The sequence below is a fragment of the Saccostrea echinata genome, unplaced genomic scaffold (assembly GCF_033153115.1).
Source record: "Saccostrea echinata isolate AGI-Se365-2 ecotype Australia unplaced genomic scaffold, CSIRO_AGI_Sech_v1 ptg000073l, whole genome shotgun sequence".
Classification (NCBI taxonomy): Eukaryota; Metazoa; Mollusca; class Bivalvia; order Ostreida; family Ostreidae; genus Saccostrea; species Saccostrea echinata.
Window position 1 is genome coordinate 1127748 of NW_026889822.1, and position 21635 is coordinate 1149382.

Here is a 21635-nt window from a genome sequence, read left to right on the forward strand (position 1 = left end):
TCCTTTAAGTATTGGAACTCTTCAACTCCAGGGAAAAAGACAAACTACGTTGCGTATGTTCTTAATTGCAACATTGCGGCTAGTGGGAAAAACTTTACGTATAATGTTGGTATGTGTGGATGTTGACGGGTACCATTCACTGTCTAATATTCTCCGAGCTACTCATGTGTGAAAGTTGGCAGGTGGAAGGTAAGACACTGCAAACGTCGGCTTCAGTGTTAGAGAGAGAGATGCAATAGAAAAAGCTCAACACGAGAGACGTCTACTTGATATGTGGGAGAGAAGCAACAACAAACGTCAACTTAACGCTAGAGACGTCTACTAAATATGTGGGAGAGAGAAAGAAGCAACAGCAAACGTCAACTTAACGCGAGAGACGTCTACTAAATATGTGAGAGAGAGGCAACAACAAACGTCAACTTATAGCGAGAGACGTCTACTAAATATGTGTGAGAGAAGCAACCACAAACGTCTACTTAACGCGAGAGACGTCTACTAAATGTGTGAGAGAGAGGCAACAGCAAACGTCAACTTAACACGAGAGACGTCTACTAAATGTGTGAGAGAGAGGCAACAGCAAACGTCAACTTAACACGAGAGACGTCTACTAAATATGTGTGAGAGAGAAAGAAGCAACAGCAAACGTCAACTGAACGCGAGAGACGTCTACTAAATATGTGAGAGAGAAGCAACAGCAAACGTCATCTTAACACGAGAGACGTCTACTAAATATGTGTGAGAGAAGCAACAGCAAACGTCAACTTAACGCTAGAGACGTCTACTAAATATGTGAGAAAGAAGCAACAGCAAATGTCAACTTAACACGAGAGACGTCTACTTAATATGAGAGATAAAATCAACAGCAAACGTCAACTTAACCCGAGAGACGTCTTTTTAATATGAGAAAGATGTACCAGCATATACGACAGCTAGATGTGAGAGAGGTAACATCAAACGTCAGCTGAATATGAGAGAGGTTCAGCAAACCCAGATGGTTCAATAAACGTAAGATAAATATGTGTATTTGATTTCTATCCATCTTTGTTGTTTTTGGACATTTTTCCTGGGGTAAATAGCTGCATAGTATTCTGTGTTGAAATTAAATAGATAAAACTCAATATATACATCTAGATCCTTTCAACAACATTTAGTACACTGTAAAATAATTAAAAGAGAAAAGAAATGTTGCTTTGTAGAAAATACTTGGGAGATATTTCATCTCAAAACTTTCGTTACAGTCATATTACGTTTATATTTATATTACTTTTAATATAAGGATTATAAATTATAATTTATCATCAAAAATCTAAATCTGTATTGGATCACTAAGAGAAGACTGGATACCTTTATAAATCGCTGCTGTTCTTATTGCACTCCCGCAGTGTCGGGGTTTAACAGCTCTCGAGAGGATTTTAAAAACGTCGATATTTTTTAAGAGAATACACCTTTTGTAGACATGGTCGGGTGACAATCATTGGTCCATAAAAGACCTTACACAGGTGGTTTCCCATGGAGATTATGTACACTAAAATGGCGGCGGGCTTACATTGTGGTATTTAAAACAGTGGCATGTAAACACGACCAACTGCACAAAGTGTTGTTTTCATATACTGATTGGAGTTGACGGTCAGAGCTAGGAGGGTATGGCATACACGGCGGCAGTTCCCCGTGTCTCCGCGGGACCTAAGAGGTTCCCTAACCTCCCCATAATTCAACACCCTATGTCCAGAATGAGTAATCAGGAGGAACTAGCAATTCTTGGATCCGCCAGTGGACTTCGTTCTGGCAAGATGTCGCTTCAGTTCCAGCATTCTGGGACTGGTGATCCGTCATCCAATAACACAGTCAGGGCGAGCGCCCCGGAGCGGATCCTTCAGTGGCCGCCAGGTAATATTTGTTGCGGTTATATAAGGAGGGGGATCATAACCTCAACACCAATCCCTATTTTCTCTTTATGTCTATCTGCATTTCAAGCCAAAGTTTGATAGATTATCCATATAAGTCACGACCTAAGAGGGGGGCTGAGGTGTTTTTTTTTTTAAATTTCTTTTTCATCAATTTTGGGCTTTTTTTTTTATATCATTTAGAATCATACTTATCTTTCACTCACAATTAAGCGTGTGAGAAATACATTTTCTTTTAAATAGTATTAAAAAAATTAGTTTTATTGTACCTATAACCATCTAGTGCGCTATTTGGCCATACTTGAAAATTAACTTAATTTAGTGTTATACGTACAGTGAAGTCAGATATATCTACAATAAATCAATTTCTATCCTGCCCTGTAACTCTTTACCTCCCATCAGTGTATTTATTCTTACTTCTGGTACAATATTTGTTCTCTTCTTATTGATTCTATAAGAACAATTAATCTAGGATCGACTTTAAAGTTTCACATTCCAAGAGAATTATGAGACTTGAGTTGTGCAATGCATTTCTTCAGAAAAAAAAATCAAAACAACGTCGACATCGCATAGCTTTGTAATTTGTACAACGGCGTCGAGAGATTTTTCTTAAATCTTTGTTTTTTCCTAACAAAAAATAAAACTTCGTTTAGAGGAATACTATTAAAAAGTACCTTAACGAGGGCAAAAAAAAAAAAAAAAAAAAAATGTAATTCAACATTTTCCCGGCTAATTCCACAGGGATAACATTTCCTAAGCTAATTTCTCTGGGATTCTAGAATTCTCTGTTGGAAAGTTTTCTGAATCGAATCGCTCCAATATGTATGTAATATATATATTATATATAAAGTGATTCATCTAGACTATATCTCTCCTGTGTGGAACAATTTATTTGGAGAAAATCTCATTAATAATGCATGTATTTCTTCTAAACGGTTATGGAGACGACCGAGATTTAATCTCTCCAATGTTTCACTTTTATGTCATCTTTTGTTATATTGATGGTAATTTTATGCCAGCATGTTGGGTTAGACTAGTAAATCCTACTTTGAAGTTAAAATATTCATTTCTATGAAGCATTGGAACACAGCAGTTATTTTGCAGAATCATTAGAATTCAAAGTCGAGGTCGGCGTGTCACCAAACAATAGAGGGAGCTGTCATCGATAATAAAGGCGAACTCGATCGTTACCCGGCCTATAACAGATAACCGACGATAAGATAAAACATATGTACACTAAACGCACCATTGTTACTCTACAATCACTAGTTAAAGATAACTAGATAAGATACTTTGACATACGTCATAATCGATGACAGTTAAGCTTATTAAAATACTTAGGGATAAACACCACACTCATTCATACACATGTACATAATAAATATTGATTTATAGCTTTCAAATGGTGGGGATTGGGGGATTTACAAAATTATTAACACACCATATCCTCCATAAAAACCAACCAAACTACTACATATGCTAAATAAATAAATTTAAAAAAACTCCCATTCTTTAAAAAAAAAAAAACATCTGATTTATTATATTTAACTTTAATTAAAAAAAAAAATACTTGGAATACACAACGTCGTTTATTATTATTATTTTTTTTTTTTTTATTTTTTTTTAATAATAGCCACATGTTTAATTTTCAAAATTGCACGATTTCAAACCTCGGTTCTCATGTAGTATGCAGTTAGATTGAAATGCAGTTTTCAACCTGACTCAAAGCAATATACTTGAACATGAGCAAAAGAATGTTTGCAGAATTAAAACGAATAATTATATCAAGTTTTAAAACCCTTAATGCGGCGTAAAAACGCAATCGTTGAGCATGTTCCAGGCATCCTTAATTTGAATTTTTATATACAGTATTAATTACGTGTGGTTTCTCAACTTGACGTCTTTCATGTGCGGATCCAGGATTTTTTTTTAAGGGGGGTGTGTGTGTGTCCAAACTAACTCAAACAAATGTCGAACTCGCAATTTTTTGTTGATAAACAGAAAAAAAAACCTTAACAACTTGTCCAAAGCTAAAAAAAAATCGTTGGGTGGAGGAGGAGGGCTCAATCGCATCTTCTCGGATTTTTTCGGCAATCGGAAAAACAACCTCGAATGTGTGTTATACGTACGAGGGCATCCATGACGACCATATATTGAAATAAATGTAGGATTCCCTCTTATCTGTAGAGTGTAGAGCTTCATTCAGCTAAAATATACCTCAGAGACGACAATCAACCCTCTAGCCAGTATTTTATTTAATAGGAAGCGAGCTCCATTTTGTTTAAAATTTTAGCATCCGGTGATGTTATTATAGCACATTCGAGGTGTTTTTCAGAATTTGCCAAAAAAAAAACAACAAAAAAACAAACAAACAAACAAACAAACAAACAAACAAACAAACAAAACAAAGCCAAAAAAAAAAAAAAAAAAAAACAAAAACAAAAACCAAAAAAACAAAACAAAACAAAACAAAACAAAATAATAAAAAAAAAAAAAAAACGAAAAGATAGGTAGGAAAAATTTCCTTCGTCAATTTTCTTCTGAATTATGACGCTCGTTACCCGGCATTTTACGAGGGGTCCGTGTTCCGGGGGTGGGTTGGTAGGTCCAATTCCATTTTTTCGTTAAAGAGACTGGGGGGTTGTGGCCATTTTTAGACTATATTGATCTCCTTTAGAAGAAGAGCTCCATATGAAGATATAGAAAATGATCAAATTTTAAAACTAAAATTTTTGAAATTTTTCTTTGCCAAATGATAGTTGACAGCTTAAGATATCATATCTAAAAAATTAAGTTAAATCTGGTGGTTAATTTGTGGTTAATTTGTTGACCCCCCAGCCTCCTTAAAGCCTGGGGGTAAAGGAGATGGGGTGTGGGGTTTCGGACGTCCCATCCCACTCCTTCTAGATCCGGTCATGTCTTTAGATAAAATATGGTCGTGAAATCTGTGCTTATACGAACATGCTCAGGTAATACATGACTTCTTAATGTATTTGTTATTTCGAGAAAGACTTTAAAATCTTTCTCGAGACACTATGAGAGTGCTCAATAGCATACTCCTAGTGTCTCCCACCGCGTTTTTAACTTCCACCAATGTCAAAAAAAAAAATAAAAAAATAAAAATAACAAAAAAAAAAAAATAAATAAAAATAATTATAAAAATAATACAAGTTTTCAAAACTACGGACCCTATCACTTCATTTTTTTTATAGATCGTTTAAGGCATAAGAAAATAAATTATTAACTATTACATGCTCATAAAAGATAGGGTTGGTAGGTAGGATTTTGCTTTTAATTATATTATTTTTTTTTACCTAAAGACATAATCTTGAAACACTAAATATTTTTTAAGATAGTTCGAAAATCTCTAGTTCAAACCATAAATTAACCCCCCCCCCTTTAACAAAAAACTAAAGACCAATGGACAGGAAAATATACAAAGAGTTCCAGAATTTCCGGATTTTACAACTACAACAACAACAAAAAATATTAGGTCGGCGCATAAAATTAGGGTTGGTCGGGTAATCAGAGTTGTCGTTCCCTACACTCCACTTCCCGGTGTTGGGAGCGTAGCGAAAGACAACTCTGGATAGAGAATGGGGTAAACGTTACATGTAACCATAAAACAAACGTATTTTTTCTCAGGCCTAATGAAGTTGAGAGATATTGACAATTAATGAAAATTTAACTATGATAATAATAATAAAAATTGTCAATTGGTTTCCACGTACATTACTTACTCGTCATTTCCTTATGCCGAGTGTTATTTTGAAATTCGGGTTCCAAAAATCGCTCGAAACATTCCGGAATTTGCCTCTTTTGATCCTAGGTTTTACTTTATATGTTTCATTTCCGGTAGCGCGGCAACTGTCAAACAGGCGATGGTAGTAACAGTAGACTCAGTAGTTTGCTTTGTATTTTAATTAGTTAAAATATAGATGGGTCGAGCATCATGTATATATCTGCTGTACGACTTTTTGAAAGTAAGTATGTTCCATTAGCTTGGCAGTTCCCCTATGAAATGAGGTAATGTTTTCCCAAAATTAATTAAATTATATCCCAATTCTTTTTAAGATTTAAATGTAAAATCCCTCCCAAAATAGATGAAAATGGTCGTTTGTTTGAAAAACGCTGAAGGTTTCACTTGTGGCAGATCAGCAGTTTTGTCTCTGGCTCTCAGTAAAACTTCTGTAGCATACTACATTACAATTCTGAGCTCAGTGCTCAAATACTAATGTAAAAGTCTTCAGCAATCAATACGTCGATCTCCAAGCATCCTTATCTAACTTTGGAAATGAAAAGTTGTAAAAGAATGAGGGCACTTTTGATTTGCATACGGCAGGAATCTGGGCGCACTTGAAAAGTGAAAATTTCATATGTTCTGTCACATGAAGTTTTAGCATTCTTTTGATGTATCCGATTCCTGTGAAATAGGAGAGGGAAATATTTTCTCGATATTGTATTTTGATAGGCTAGATGATTCATTTGGTACAAATTATCACATTTTTAAACACGTTTTTCTAAAAAGTTGCTATCTTTGGGTCATCTCTCCATGATTTTTCAAACGTTATTTGTATGCATTCTAATTCAAAGAAACAAACAATCATTTGTAAAAAAAATGGAGAGAAGACCCAGAGACCATATAAAAAATGAACTTTAAAAAAAAAATTTCAGTGTGTAAATGCGGTGCTTCATTGTCATTTTAAAATCTCAAGTTATGTGTGTACAGTGATGATACTAAGCTCAGTAGTATGCGTTACCCGCCCAGTGCAATGCATACATGCCAACTTTTGAAAATTTCCTTGGGGAAGATTGCGCATAATGACATTTTTTGAAGTTCTAAATTCGTGGCATTTTGTCGTGAAAATAAGTATTTGTTGTTTTTTTTCAAATATCAGTCTAATACCTTGTATCATATATTATCACTACTTCATAGGGTTTTCTTAGAACTCTATCAACTTCAACAAAAAAAACAATATTATTTGAAATTTAAAAAAGAAAATTTTAATCAAAATTATTTAATATGTTAATATAAAGATAAACATTACCCCCCTGCCATTTGCAATGTCATACACATACAGATTATTACATGGATAAGGATGTTAAACTTAATTACAAATAAGCTAAAGCAAGTTACTAAAAGAGTTCATGCAGTTACTGTTTTGTCTATTGGTAAATTACACATTTTATAAAGCTACTAATTCACAGACAAATAATTTGTAATTTTGTTAAATCAAAGGGAAATACTAAGAAGAAGTCACTTTTAATGTTTTCATACAAAGTCTGTAAAAGACATGGTACATCTTCTCCTTTCTAACTTTTGTGAACCACTCCTTGAATTCTGCTAAAAATAACTAACGGTTTGTACTTGCAGACCATAGTGCCTATGTTGCAGACGCATCTTTTCAAGTTGGATTTTGGCAGTGTCTTTTCCATGATCAATGACTTAGTTCGTAATTATAGTGAGAAATGCAGTATTTCCTAAATTTGAAAACCTTTTATTAACAGCTTATACGTATATTGTCAAATTTTGCTTTTAAGTGTGAACTCGTCACAAATTTGTATCCTGTCATGTGTATTTCTAAAATTTCCACATCTGGCATGATTGTCTAGGTTAATATACACTGTTAATGAGAATCGGGAGCAATTAAAACCACAGTAATGACTGGTAGCAAAGTTGACACCTTGTTGATTACCTGTTATCAGCGGCAATAAACAGATATCTACCGATAAACATTCGAACTGCCATCTTTTTTCACACGGAAATGTGGTATTATTCAAAGTGGATTGGTAAAAAATCCGGAATTCCTAAAAATCGGTAGAAATGGGATTAAAAAAATATATCGGTAAACAAGCGGTAGGTAGGGTTAAAAAACGGTAGACTCCCGAAAAAATCAGGAAAGTAAGTTGGCATGTATGGCAATGGATTCAAAAATTTTCTGGTTCGTTCCTCACATGGAGCGTTAATATTTTTTTTGAATGCAAACAATTCTTTTGTCAGTTTATTATTATTTTTTTTTTTGTACTGATTTATTTTGAAATGGATAAATTCTGGTTCTGTTGCTTCGAGAGTGAATGCAATTCTTCCAACCTACTGTTACTTTAATACAGTAAAACTCTGTTATAACGAAGTCACCGGGACCTGTGAAATTACTTCGCTATATCTGTAATTCGTTATATCTGTATAAGAAATTCGTTAAATCTATATAGCTGGGGATCCAAGAAAAATTCGCTATATCCACGAATTTACTATATCCGTGTTCGTACTAAACGAGTTTTACTGTATACACATACATGTACTTGTAATTGCATTTAACTATACCCTCATTATCTTGTAGGTGTTTATTATTTATGTGAAGCATCATCATGTTATAGTTTGTTTATCAAGATAAGCGGACCTAAATATTAAAATTTGACATGTTATTTCAAAATAAATGTAACATTTTCCAATGTGCATAACTTTGTAAAGCCTGTCCAGCTGTATTCAGCCGACCAACTAGTGGATATTTAAACTTTAAATGTTTTGGACTCTATGATTCCTGCAGATCACATGCCAAATACCCCATCTTCTTATTGTTTGTACAGAACTATGGTATTTTAGTTTGAGGAAATCAAATGAAATTATATCTCTACATTATTTTGTTTATTATGTATCTGTGGAAAGGGATGTGGTTGTAAATTCTGTGGTATTTCAGCGACTGAATTCTTTCCCCCATTTAAATACCGTCATTCAGCGACAGAGAGAATGGGACTCACGAGAAAAAAATCGGTCCACAAGAAAAAGAAACCCTTAATTCTGCCACAGATTGAGACTAAGACAAAACCGTCAACTCAGGGTTCAGGGCACTGTGCAGAGGTTGTAAAACTTCCTCCGTTGAACCTTGTGCTAGACGCCATCACTGAAGAAGAGACAGGTTTCTGCTGTGTGAAATATACATCAGCTGATAACGAGCTGCTCTTATTAATCAGCTGATAAATTAATTTTTATTTATCACAGTATACTGTTCTTAACCATGATATACACAGTGTGAATATGAAAATAATAATAACAGCCATTTTCAGCATCATTTTGGAATAACAGGGAAGGGTAGAAGTTGAAGTGGACAGTGTTATATATGAATCGTTATGTCTGTTTTACCCAGGATTTTGGTATAAGTTTTAATCGCTGATTTATTGGTGATGGAACAAAAGATATACATATATTAATATTAATTTTCATACTTACATGAATGACAGTGTGTTCCAGATATCTATCAATAGTATTCATGTTATTCCTGCATTTTATCATGTGTTTAAATGCTAAAACAAACGCCTGCTTATTAAACATGACAGAATCAGTTGTGTATTGACATGAATTCACTTTCCCAGTTGATAGATATCAGTGTGGAATACTGTAAACCAGCTTTCTTTTGTAACTACTTCTGTTCAAATTATTCATTCTGATATGCAACAAATTTCTTTTTGAATGCCTCTCTCCATAACTGTCTTTTCTGTCAGTTACTGAAATAATAAGGTACAGTTGAACTTTGTTATCTTGAAAGTTGATATTTCGATTACCATGGATATATCGTAGTGAATTAAAAGTCTTTAACACTGTTTTCTTTATGGATATTAACCTCAATATCTTGAACTTTCGTTTATATTAAAAGTTTTTTTCTTGGTCCCTTCACATTTGAGATAACAAAGTTTGACTGTAGTTCATCAAATTCATGGCAACAAATGTTCCCAGTTTACAAATCCTCGCCGATCTAAAAAAGGTTCATTTGAGAGTTTGTTTGCAGTTTATCTTACTGATCTTTTTTTATATATATCATATATACATATATATTTGCATTTCATAAATGCAGGGCTCTCACACAAGTTTTTGGGACTGGGGCCAGGGCCGTGAAAATTGGGAAAATTAGCAACCTTTTGGGGAAATTTGGGAAAATCATAACTAGACAATATCCATTAAATTCATTATATATTGAGTTTCTGGTGGTAGTTATCAACTAAATTTCTGTTTTGTAGTATAGAGAAATATGAATAACAAGTTTAGGAACTACATATTTTACTAAATGTTCTGTAATATTTGGGGAAGTGACCAATCGGGAAAATTAAAACAGTAAATTGGGAAAAAAGGTACTTTTTTTGAATTGGGAATAGGGCCTTAAAACGGCCCCAATTATAGAGAATTGAGAGCCCTGTAAATGATTGATCTTCAGAGAGTTTTCAGTGATAATTAACACTTGATCACTTCTTGTGTAAACTGATACATTTGTATTGTACATGTTGTAATGCTTTATACTGATACTTTTGTATTGTAATACTTTATAGAGTACAGCCAGGGACCACACAAGACACGAGGACGACAGGATGTAACATCCGCCACCCCACGCACCAGCGAGGAGGTACATATAGTCACCCAGAACTACTCATGCTACTTTGGAGTTATTTTAATTTATGGGGACCAATTTTCATGAATAGCTTAAAGTTGACAGTTTCAACATGTTCAATGACAAAAATATTATTACAAAAGACATCACAACATTTCAATATTTTTTTGAGGTAAATTTATGGGTAATGGTTACCAGTGAAAGGAGTGAAAATAAAACCACTACAAATCTTATGAAACCTTGAGTTTCACTGCATTTTTGGTAAATGAGATTTTAATAAGCATACATACATGTATTTAAATATATATTCCTGTTTACAGGTAACAGAAAAGGTCAAAGACCGACTGACCACTGGATACTATGGACTGCGACACATGTTCAAGGCCAACGACCCCACAGGGAAAGGGGTTGTGTCAAGGTCAAATCCTAAAAAAACGTCAACATATAAATACATACTTATATATAGTAATTGGTGTTTTACCATGTTTACTCTTTTGAAGTACTTTAACAATGAAGAAATGTAATCAGTGAACTTGAATTTTAGTCTATGTATACTAAATAAATGTGAATACACCTGTTTGCACTGCACAATGTACATTGTTAACATTCTTCTAATATTTTGATGCAGAGAGGCCTTGCTGAGAATTCTATACAGTTTGGTGGGGTATATTACACAGGAACAGTACAGTAAATTCTTAAAAGGGTAAGCTACAATACAAACCACTTAGAGGGAGGGAAGTAAGCTACAAAACAAACCACCTACAAGGGGGGATTAGAAAGGGTAGTAAACTACAATACAAACCACTTACAAGGGGGGGGGGATTAAAAATGGTATTAATGTACAACACAGACTTCTTGTGAGGGGGGATTAAAAAGGGTAAGCTACAATACAAACCACTTATGAGGGGGGATTAAAAAGGGTAAGCTACAACACATACCAGTTACAAGGGTGGTTAATGGCCACTCTTCAGACATTTGCAGGACAGAAATTTGCATGTTTTTCATCTTATGATAGAAAGTCGTTGCTGATACCAAGTGTTTTTTTTATGACCACATATATATGTAAAGTATAATATCTTCTATTTATTGGTAACAGGAATAGCTTGGATGGAAAGGATCACATTTCATTTGACAGTTTTGTGGCTTGTTTTAAAGATAATGAGGTAAGTAGAGACTTAGAGATGAGGAGGTCTCCTACACTGATCTCACTTAGAGAAGAGAATGTCCCCTACATTGATCTCAATTAGAGATGAGGAGGTCTCCTACATTGATATCACTTAGAGATGAGGATGTCTCCTAGATTGATTTCGCTGAGAGATGAGGAGGTCTCTTACATTGATCTTAGAGATGAGGAGGTCTCCTACATTGATCTCAGAGATGAGGAGGTCTCCTACATTGATCTCAGAGATGAGGAGGTCTCCTACATTGATCTCATTTAGAGATGAGGATGTCTCCTACATTGATCTCATTAAGAGATGAGGAGGTCTCCTACATTGATCTCAGAGATGAGGAGGTCTCCTACATTGATCTCACTTATAGATGAGGATGTCTCCTACATTGATCTCACTCAGAGATGGGGATGTCCTACACTGATCTCAGAGTTGAGAATGTCTCCTACATTAATCTCAGAGATGAGGAGGTCTCCTACATTGATCTCAGAGATGAGGAGGTCTCCTACATTGATCTCACTTATAGATGAGGATGTCTCCTACATTGATCTCACTCAGAGATGGGGATGTCCTACACTGATCTCAGAGTTGAGAATGTCTCCTACATTAATCTCAGAGATGAGGAGGTCTCCTACATTGATCTCACTTAGAGATGAGAGTTTCTCCTACATTGATCTTTAGAATAGAATAGAAGTGGATTAGAATTACAAATAATGCTTTCTCTCTTTGGTTTACCCCTGCAGTTGCTTTTATGTCCATCCATAGGGAAGGTATTAACCTGTTCTGAGATACATTAATTGCCTCATTTGATTACTTCTTTCTTAAATTCTTTCTATGGCCATGTATTCATTATTAGAGCTAGATTAATTCCTTCTGTTATTTTTCACAAGCTTTATATTCCCGTTATGCTCCAAGTAGATGTAGAAATCCAACTTTATCAGTAATTTTTTTAAAGGATAGAATTCTTGGAAAGAAAATGTTAAGTATAAACAATTTCATCAGTTGTCGAGAAAAAGAGCATTTAATTATCAGCTTTCTCTCAACATAACATCCCACTCTTAATGTAAAATGGGGGATTGTTTTTAGTGCATCATGTGATCAACAATCTCCTACACAAAGTAAGACTAAAGCATTGTTGGTCATGTTGTTGAGGAGCAATGAGACTGTCAGTTTGTCATGAGTGATATCGTCATGGTTTCATGTTTTAACATGTTTTAATGCAGTCGTAGAAAAGAGTAACAATATGGTAGGTAGCCATTTTTAATATGTGCACAGTGGTCATTGTATCATTTATGTACACCATCAATGCTCAGCAAAAAGTTTCATTGTTTATGAAGATTTAAATAAAATTAATAAAACACTATCACAATTTCAGATAGTTATATTTAAAAGATTGTGATTTAAATTCAGAAGTTTTAATAAAATTTTTAATTTTAATCATGTTAAAGTTAAGTTTGTCTGCATACTAAGAACCCTTTAAAATGCTTGCTGGAATTTTTGCCTGCAGTAAAATTACTATATGAAAATAAACTCAGCAATTTTAAATAAGATGGATAGAATTCACCATAGGGGCACAGGTACCTACCAGTTTCCGTTATCTGACAACTGAGGCAGTAGTAGAATCACAGTGGAAAACTTATGATTATATAGGGTGTAAATGGAAAGCATGCTAAACGCTGTCACTCATTTCTGTAAAGACACAGTGTATAATGTCAGGTCATGTGTATCAGTCATTTAGTTCCTCATGATGTAAGTGTCCAGAGGACTTTCAATTAAATTATAAATGTCTTCTGTAAGGTTGTAAAGAGACGATTACCTCGCCTGGTAAGTTTGGAACTCTGGGATATGTTGTGTTACCATGGTGATAGAGCCTCATTTTGGTGTTGTTAACTGTTAAGTGATGAAACACCTTTATCCCATCTTTAATTTAAAATGTGGAAATCTGTAACAGCTTAAACAGCCCCCAGTGTAACAGAATAACAGTACTGTCAGACAGGGTAATAGTTTTTGTTAAATATCATATGAGTTCTATGCCTTGCATTTTATGCACCACAACTGATTAAATTCATTAATGTTTATCACTGATATAAATAAAATTTTATTTTAGGAGGGGGTGGGGATGTGCCTAACGTAGTCATTGTGACATCATAATCTCTGAAATCATGTTGTAGACAATGGCTGCCGTGTAGAAGTTAGATGTGAAACTGAGCAGGAAATACATATCACAAACCTGTCAGATGTTATATCTGGTAAAAATGGATGTTTAGAAGCTATATCTATGACAGAAGTTTGTTGATGAAAATTTTGTCAATCGGGGCTCAATTATTGTTCCTGGTGCCACATCAAACTTATAGACATTTAACATAGTTAGTGACTGTTCATTTTCCAAGTTCCCGGCACTAAGAGTGAAAGTCATGGGTCTTTCGTATGAGACCTTAAAAATTGAAGTCCCATGTCACAGTAACCATTGGCACAATAAAGATATCCCTCACTGATACAGTGTAAGTGCCATGCATAGGTCAAAATATGTGGCACTCCACTTAAAGCTGGTGACGTCACTGTATGCATGAAAAATTCTCAAATGGGACATTATAAACAACACACAATGAATTCAATCAGTACTCCATCCCAGACTTTCTGATTATGAAAAAAGAAAATTTGAATCCTTAATTAAAGAGATGTTTTCACTTTGAGAAAATCGGGGGGATTTTTCTCAAATTTTAACATGTTTAATCTCTTCGAAGAATTAATTTGTTAACATTCAGCTTCAAAATCCAATATTTATCATGTTTCATTTCTTTCTGATGCCTTTTAACTGGTTCCCTTTGCTTGGTATCCAGTCCTCTGCTTATTTTTTCCCTATACATGTACTTAGCTGCTTACTGTAAATTACTTTCTATTTGTGCGAACTTTATTTTTTGCGTAATTGTGTGAGACTGCCAGCTTACAATATTTGCATTCTCACATATATTTCCATTCTTCAAGATTATATTATACAACAGTTATCCAAATTCCTGAAAATTTAGTCTTGCAGATAAATATCGTACAACAATCTCGCAAAAAATAAGGTGTCACGAAAATCAGGTGATCTACAGTATAATGTGGCTTATAGACTGTTTGATCATGTTGGTGTTGTTGTAGCAGAGTAGAAAAAATGGCTTATTTGACCACATTCACCAACAACACACCCTTCTAAATCATTCCTGTACTCAATTTTTTCTTAAAAACTAATATGTTATCCTTTTTTCTTTTAAAAAAAAAGTCACTGTATGTGTTGTTTCTTTATCTTCTGAGTCTCCAATATTCACAAAGTAAAGTATGCCTTTACATTTTAAATTCATAATAATAATAATCCTGTAGAAAAAATCTGTTATCAGCGATTGACAATGGATAAATTCATCTAAAATTCTAAAGGAATTTTTGCTTTGCAATTCATAACAGCAGTCAATTAGTTGCCTTTCACTTGTTAATTAATCAAATTAATCAAGTGTGGTAGTCCTGGGCATATTGGTTGCTTTGTTTTTATAAAACTGATTCCAGAGGAAAGGTTTTTATTACTGTTGTAAGAAGACCATTTAGAATTGATGTTTAACACTGTTTATGAAGTAACTGAGTATTGTTGTTTACAACTGTAGACTGTGCAGAAGGAGTGGGTGAGTCCATCAATGAAACTCGAGATGGAGAAAACTCGACACTACCCCGAAGCTGAACTGAGACGAACAGACGTCATCGTAACCAACCCCTTCCTGTCCGCACCTTACGCAGATACACTGTTTAGAGAAAAAATATGCAATATGTAAGTACAGTATAAATATCAAGGAAAAATATGCAATATGTAAGTACATGTATTCAACACTTTTCAATAAGGAGTTAAGTTATGCACTACACCACTTGGGGAAAAATTTGAAATTTTCATCTAACCAATGGAAGTCTTGCTTACAACATTTTGCCTGAATATATTTAACAAATTTAAGTGCTTTACTTAAATGACGTGTTTGGTATCTAAGGATTCAATTTGGGTTCATATCCCAGTCTTAGGCTTAATTGATCAGAAACTGAAATTGCATTATTTACATTTTTAAAGATTTCCTTCTTGAGATCTAGTGGAAAAACTATGTAATGAGAAAATATGCAATCAAGCCAGGTTAAGGCTTATTGATCATAATTGTAGATAATTTCTGAAAGCCATTTCTAAACATTTTGCAGACGAAGTGTTAACAGAAAAGCAACAAATTATGAGACCTTTACTATGATTGTGAAATCTTTGTCCCTTTGGGTCATGTTTCTTGGCTGAGGGTGATGAAAACTTTGAACCTATATGGGTCATGTTTCCTGACTTAGGGTAGTGAAAACCTTGAACCTATGGGTCATGTTTCCTGGCTTAGGGTTAGGCTTCATATCAATTTTAATGATTTCTTGTGTGTTTCAGAGAGGATGCACGACAGATTTTCCCTCCGGCATGTTTCCAGGCCAACGGGAGGATTGTACCCCCACAGCTCAGGGAGGCACACGCTCAGCTGGGAATCTTCATGAAGGATGCAGACTTTATGTCACTATGGCAACGGTGGGTGGCCTTTCTATATCACTAAAGCAAAAGTATTACAATAGCAATGCAGCTCCTTTCTCTGCATCACAATGACAACAATTATATAGCTGTAGATATTGTAATGGTTTCAGTGTATTACCTACTGTTGAAATGGTTATGGTCTTTGTATATTTATACCATTGATAAAGTAAGTGATTTCTAATCACTTGTGTCTGTAAAAGACTTACTATAAAAGTGGATCATAATCCTCACAGTGTGCTAACAATGAAAACTTACATTCTCAGCGGATACTGGGTGATGAGGCGATGTTTACAAATTATGAAAAATTTATTCAGTGATTGATATTCACTGCATAAAGGGCTAAATATATGATAACTGTTTAGTACAAAGACACTGCTCTGAAAATAAAGTAAGCTTATTGAACTGGTTGTTTATTGTTAGATATGACAAGGAGGGCTTAGGAGCCATAAGAACCAGTTTATTTCTGAAGAGAGCTGGCATCGATACTCGACCAAAAACCTACTCACATCGCAGCAAGACGGTTGTAGAACTCAAGATCAGACCTAAATCTGAGGCCAATGTCGCCCCCTCCAAACAGGAAGTGGAAACTAAACAGGAAATGAATACAACAACACAGAACGAGACAGAAGGCAACACCGATAAAGCAACAGAAAAAATAGAAGGCAAAGAAAAAGAGGCAGATACCAGTAAAGACACGGGGGCACCAGACAAGAATGAGGATATCAAAATCAACATCAGTCGTAAGAAGAAGGTTCAGCCGAAACTGGAGAACATCATAGACTGCCTCCATTACAGGGTAAGGGTTGTTATTGAGAGATGTCTGCCTCCATTACAGGGTAAGGGATGTTATTGAGAGATGACTGCCTCCATTACAGGGTAAGGGATGTTATTGAGAGATGACTGCCTCCATTACAGGGTAAGGGTTGTTATTGAGAGATGACTGCCTCCATTACAGGGTAAGGGTTGTTATTGAGAGATGACTGCCTCCATTACAGGGTAAGGGTTGTTATTGAGAGATGACTGCCTCCATTACAGGGTAAGGGTTGTTATTGAGAGATGACTGCCTCCATTACAGGGTAAGGGTTGTTGTTGAGAGATGACTGCCTCCATTACAGGGTAAGGGTTGTTATTGAGAGATGACTGCCTCCATTACAGGGTAAGGGTTGTTATTGAGAGATGACTGCCTCCATTACAGGGTAAGGGATGATATTGAGAGATGACTGCCTCCATTACAGGGTAAGGGTTGTTATTGAGAGATGACTGCCTCCATTACAGGGTAAGGGTTGTTATTGAGAGATGACTGCCTCCATTACAGGGTAAGGGATGTTATTGAGAGGTGACTGCCTCCATTACAGGGTAAGGGATGTTATTGAGAGATTTAGAACAAGGGCACTGGAAATAGTGTAAAGATAAAATCATTCACAACAATACATAGGTAGTTCATGTCTCATTTAAACCATGTCTGTCCATTTTGTAAAGAGAGCACGCCTCAGGTTAATTCATTTTGCCTGGGATAAGTAGGTGCCATTGTGGACTTGTTTCCAGTGACAGGTGAAAGATTTCTAAGCTGCTGTGTTTGTGTGCTAAAAAAATATATGCCCTTGATGAGTTGTATATTGTAGTAATTAAAAGTTAAAGGGGGGGGGGGGGTAGTTTGTGGGCAAATGAGGTTAAATGATTAATTAAATAATGTTCAGGATTTTACAAATGCCCTTAACAGTTTATGGTCAGAACTGATAGGATTCTCTATATACTGTAAATTACTTATTTTCATTGTGTCAGATTTTCATGGTTTGAGGAAAAATTTTAGTATTGAGTAGTTTTGATTTTGTTGTTGCAGAAATATACAGTATAATTGAATTATACTAGGCTTGTAACGTTTTTTGGAGGACATGAATTCAGGGGGTTTCTTTAGACCACAAAACCCCCCAAAATTGACCCCCCTCCACCCCAGAAAAATTAGTGATTACAGTAATCCTGGTACAATTAACACTGGTTTGTCATATAGAGTGGTCTGACTATAGAGGTGCCAGCTGCAATAATGTTGCCCTCTCCATTAAATCATCCCTCTAGGAAAAAAAGTAGCTTGGAGAGATAGTATATTATAGTCAGGCTGTGATTCAAACTAGAACAACATAGAATACTGTGAAATCAATAATTTTTGTGGGGGTTTGTTTTCGAGGTATGAAGATACCCAAGAATTCATGTCCACCACAAAATGTAAAATGTCATATACATAATTACACAACAATTGTTCATTACCCAATAAATCCCCATGAACCTATAGTTTTTGCTGAAAACATGAAAATTTGACCTGACAAAAATATGTGATTTTACAGTATACTGTAAACATGGGGGTGATGTATGCTAATCATCAGGAACAGGAGAGTAATTTTCTGTGTCAAAATGTTTGCTTGCCTGTACATGTCCGATATTCCCATTGCAATGCAGAACTGTCTGCTATTATGGAAAGTCAGCAGCTGTCAAAGATTTGACTTTTAAAATACATTTTACAGATTTAACTCTAGAAATTAGCTTCCAGTTTATTTTCTGAATTGTATGAAATGAATGCTTTTATAAGGATTCAGACAAACGCCTTAGAAAGATACTAATAAGATTCTGAAATTATCATTGATATATGATACATGTTGACAGAAGATAATGTAACAATAAAAAAAAATATTTATCCCGAATTTATCAAATATGGAAAGTTAAGCCAGTGTTTACTAACATGAGGTTACTGACAAAAAGGGGTAGACTTTACTTTACTGGTCCCCAGATCCGCAAGATCCGCGCGCTCATTGCACTATGACGTAAGATTTACGTCGCTCAACTGATTAGGGTTAGTTTTACACATTTTTCGACTGGTTAGGGTTAGTCTTGCACCCACCTGAAAGATTAGGGTTAGTCCTTGCATAATGATTAGGGTTAGTCCTCGCACATGAATTAGTCTAGCATGTTCTAGCAATGCTTGTAGTATCTGCCTGGGAGATTTGGGTTAGTCCTCGCATACCATCCGAGAGATTAGGGTTAGTGTCTTGTTCTTTTAGATTAATTAAAAAATTCAATTGCATCTGTATTTTTTGCAAGATCTTAATTCAGCTTCAACGACGTCTCGTTGGTTTGTTTACATGAAAAAATGGCAAGGTACAAAAGAAACGGCACTAAGCATGCGCTGCATGCGCTTCGTTCACAATTATTTTTTGTCTCCTTTTCACTGAATAAACAATATTTATTACTTTTTTTTCAGACAACGAGGTTAAAAACTTCGTTTAAAAATGAAGTTTTAAACTGAACTTTTAACCTTAGAATTCGATTTTGGAGTCAAAAAGGCTTAAAACCTCATATTTTAAATTTTTTTCGATCGCTCACGCGATCTCATATATATTGAAATCGCCTACAGCGACACTATATTTTAGTGCGGTTTTCTGGGGACCGGTAAAGTAAAGTCTTTCCACAAAAAGTTCTAATTATGGACAAAAAGCATTTACTGTGAAATTGAAATTTTGCCTGAAGGTGACTCAGACCTGATAATTTGTCTTATGTTTCCCTTCTAAACAGTCCATAACATGTATAAATTTATTATTCTGAAGAATCTAAATTTAATAAAATAGAGTATAAAATAGCAGAGAAAATGGGTCTTGTGTTCTACCCACTGCTCTGATTCCATACTTTCAAAATATGTCAACAGACAACTTTGACATCAACATTAGAGTTTATTGTTTACCAATCAAACATATATCAATTATATTCATCTGAAGGGAGACAACACATTTCTCACCCTGCACCAGAGGGAGACATCACAAATTTTATCCCTGCATGTGACATGCTCTAAACCAGTCAGATTGACTTCTTTATTCTGAAGGATAATAATCCTTATAAAAAAAGCATAGAAATGTTCCTGTTTATTGGATGTATAAACAGTAAATCTGAGTCTCAGGTCTGTTTTCTTTTATGGATGTTTTGATGTTTTTCGTTGTTTCTCTTAAGTTAGAGATCTGTATGGAAGCTTTATGGAAGTGTAAATTCTGGTACTGTATTTTGATTACCATCAGGGATGCCATATTTGAATCTTCATACCCAGCACATAAAGATAAATAACCCTGACTTATATACAAAAACAGATTGCCGAAAGCGTAGTTAAGGATGGAGATTATCCAAAGAAATTAACTTCTGCGGATGTTAACAGGTTATTTTGTCAATTATTAAAAAAGGAATTTCTGGCTCAAGAGCTTGCTATGAAATAAAATTTGCTGCAGTATGTTATCCTTTCAAAGAAGTACCTTTTTTATTTAAATTTTATGCAGTCAAGACCAATTTAATTACTGTAAGAGCAGAAATATTCGTTGGGGATTAAATTTTGTTTATTTTGTTGTTAACAATTAGCAACGAAATTAAATCCCCCATGAAATTTTTATACGACTATATATGGAATAGGGTTACTTTTGAAACAATGAAATTTAATGCACACGAAACCTTTATAGGTAACAAATCAACGAAATTTTATCCCCATAAAAATTTGTGATTCTGCAGTAATACATGTAATTGAAATTTGTGTTTGACTATACACTAGTATAAGAACACTTTGAAAATTATTTTAAAGAAAAAGAGTTCATTGCAGCTAGTTCAAAAATACCGTCTTGACACTTTTGAAAAATATTTTGATAATGTGTTAAAAAAAGAAATCTTTTTTTTAAATGGAACATAAAAAAATTTAAAGCCAGTAACATCTAAAAGGATTTTTCTTTTATAAGTAATACTCAGACTGAAATCTGATACGTACAACTTTATGAGAAATTTGTATGAAAGCATTTAAATTTCTTTTAGTCTTTTATTTGAGTCACTGTAAATGGATAGTTCAAAGTTGTAAAGAAATGGTTACAATATTGTGACATTCTTAGAACTAATGAAGACATCTAGGTTTTTTACATCACACAGCTCTGTAGATGGCATGTTTATACAGATAAATCAATTTTCTCTATGTGGCATCAGAGAGAATTTTCCCAGCATCATAGCAACAGGTGTAAATAATCTCACCTGTCTCAGGTAAAGACAGGTAGAGGTAGAAACTCGGTGTTCAGTGTTCCGGGTCATTTAAAGCCCTCCCTGGACTTAAAAGTGAAGAGTGTTAGAAGATATGACATTAAATGCCAGGTTGTGGAATTTTTAGATTGATCTTCTCAGAGAAAATCAATGTTTATATAGGCATAGTAACTCGGTGTTTGGGTATGTGTGTTTAACAGGAGTGGAACGAGTTAACATTTTGTGTACAGTTTATAATGACCCGAATCACTCCATTATGAAAACAACATCACAATGGTCACATAAGTTATTTCGTGGATTTGTTTCATTAAATTTTGTGATTTCCTAATATATATATGGACCTGGAATAGAAATATTGAAAAGTGGTGTGCACATATTTACAAAGTGTTGGAAGGTAGGAAAGGGGATCGTATCAAAGGATATTTAATCAACAGAATAAGTAAGTGTTGAATCTGAGAGATAAATTCCTAGTCAATATGATGGAGATTGTGGGATTTTCCAAGGCCATGCATCAGCGCACCACTACGACAAGCACTGAATTTCGTTGTCACACTTCAATGGGCATCAGGGAGGAACG

The 21635-nt window shown here is 34.7% G+C and overlaps 1 protein-coding gene across 1 annotated transcript in view; it reads left to right on the forward strand.

The window, feature by feature from the left end:
• Nucleotides 1–1635: 1635 nt before the first annotated feature.
• The window catches only part of LOC133176314 (EF-hand calcium-binding domain-containing protein 6-like), a 37393-nt gene continuing 17393 nt past the window's right edge, over nucleotides 1636–21635 (forward strand). Inside the window, exons 1-9 of the mRNA XM_061311445.1 lie at nucleotides 1636–1887; nucleotides 8600–8818; nucleotides 10221–10294; nucleotides 10600–10697; nucleotides 10908–10982; nucleotides 11376–11442; nucleotides 15084–15244; nucleotides 15878–16012; nucleotides 16436–16811. Of these exons, the coding sequence (XP_061167429.1) occupies nucleotides 1644–1887; nucleotides 8600–8818; nucleotides 10221–10294; nucleotides 10600–10697; nucleotides 10908–10982; nucleotides 11376–11442; nucleotides 15084–15244; nucleotides 15878–16012; nucleotides 16436–16811 (1449 nt within the window). The 5' untranslated portion in view covers nucleotides 1636–1643. The remainder of the gene's footprint in view (nucleotides 1888–8599; nucleotides 8819–10220; nucleotides 10295–10599; nucleotides 10698–10907; nucleotides 10983–11375; nucleotides 11443–15083; nucleotides 15245–15877; nucleotides 16013–16435; nucleotides 16812–21635) is intronic.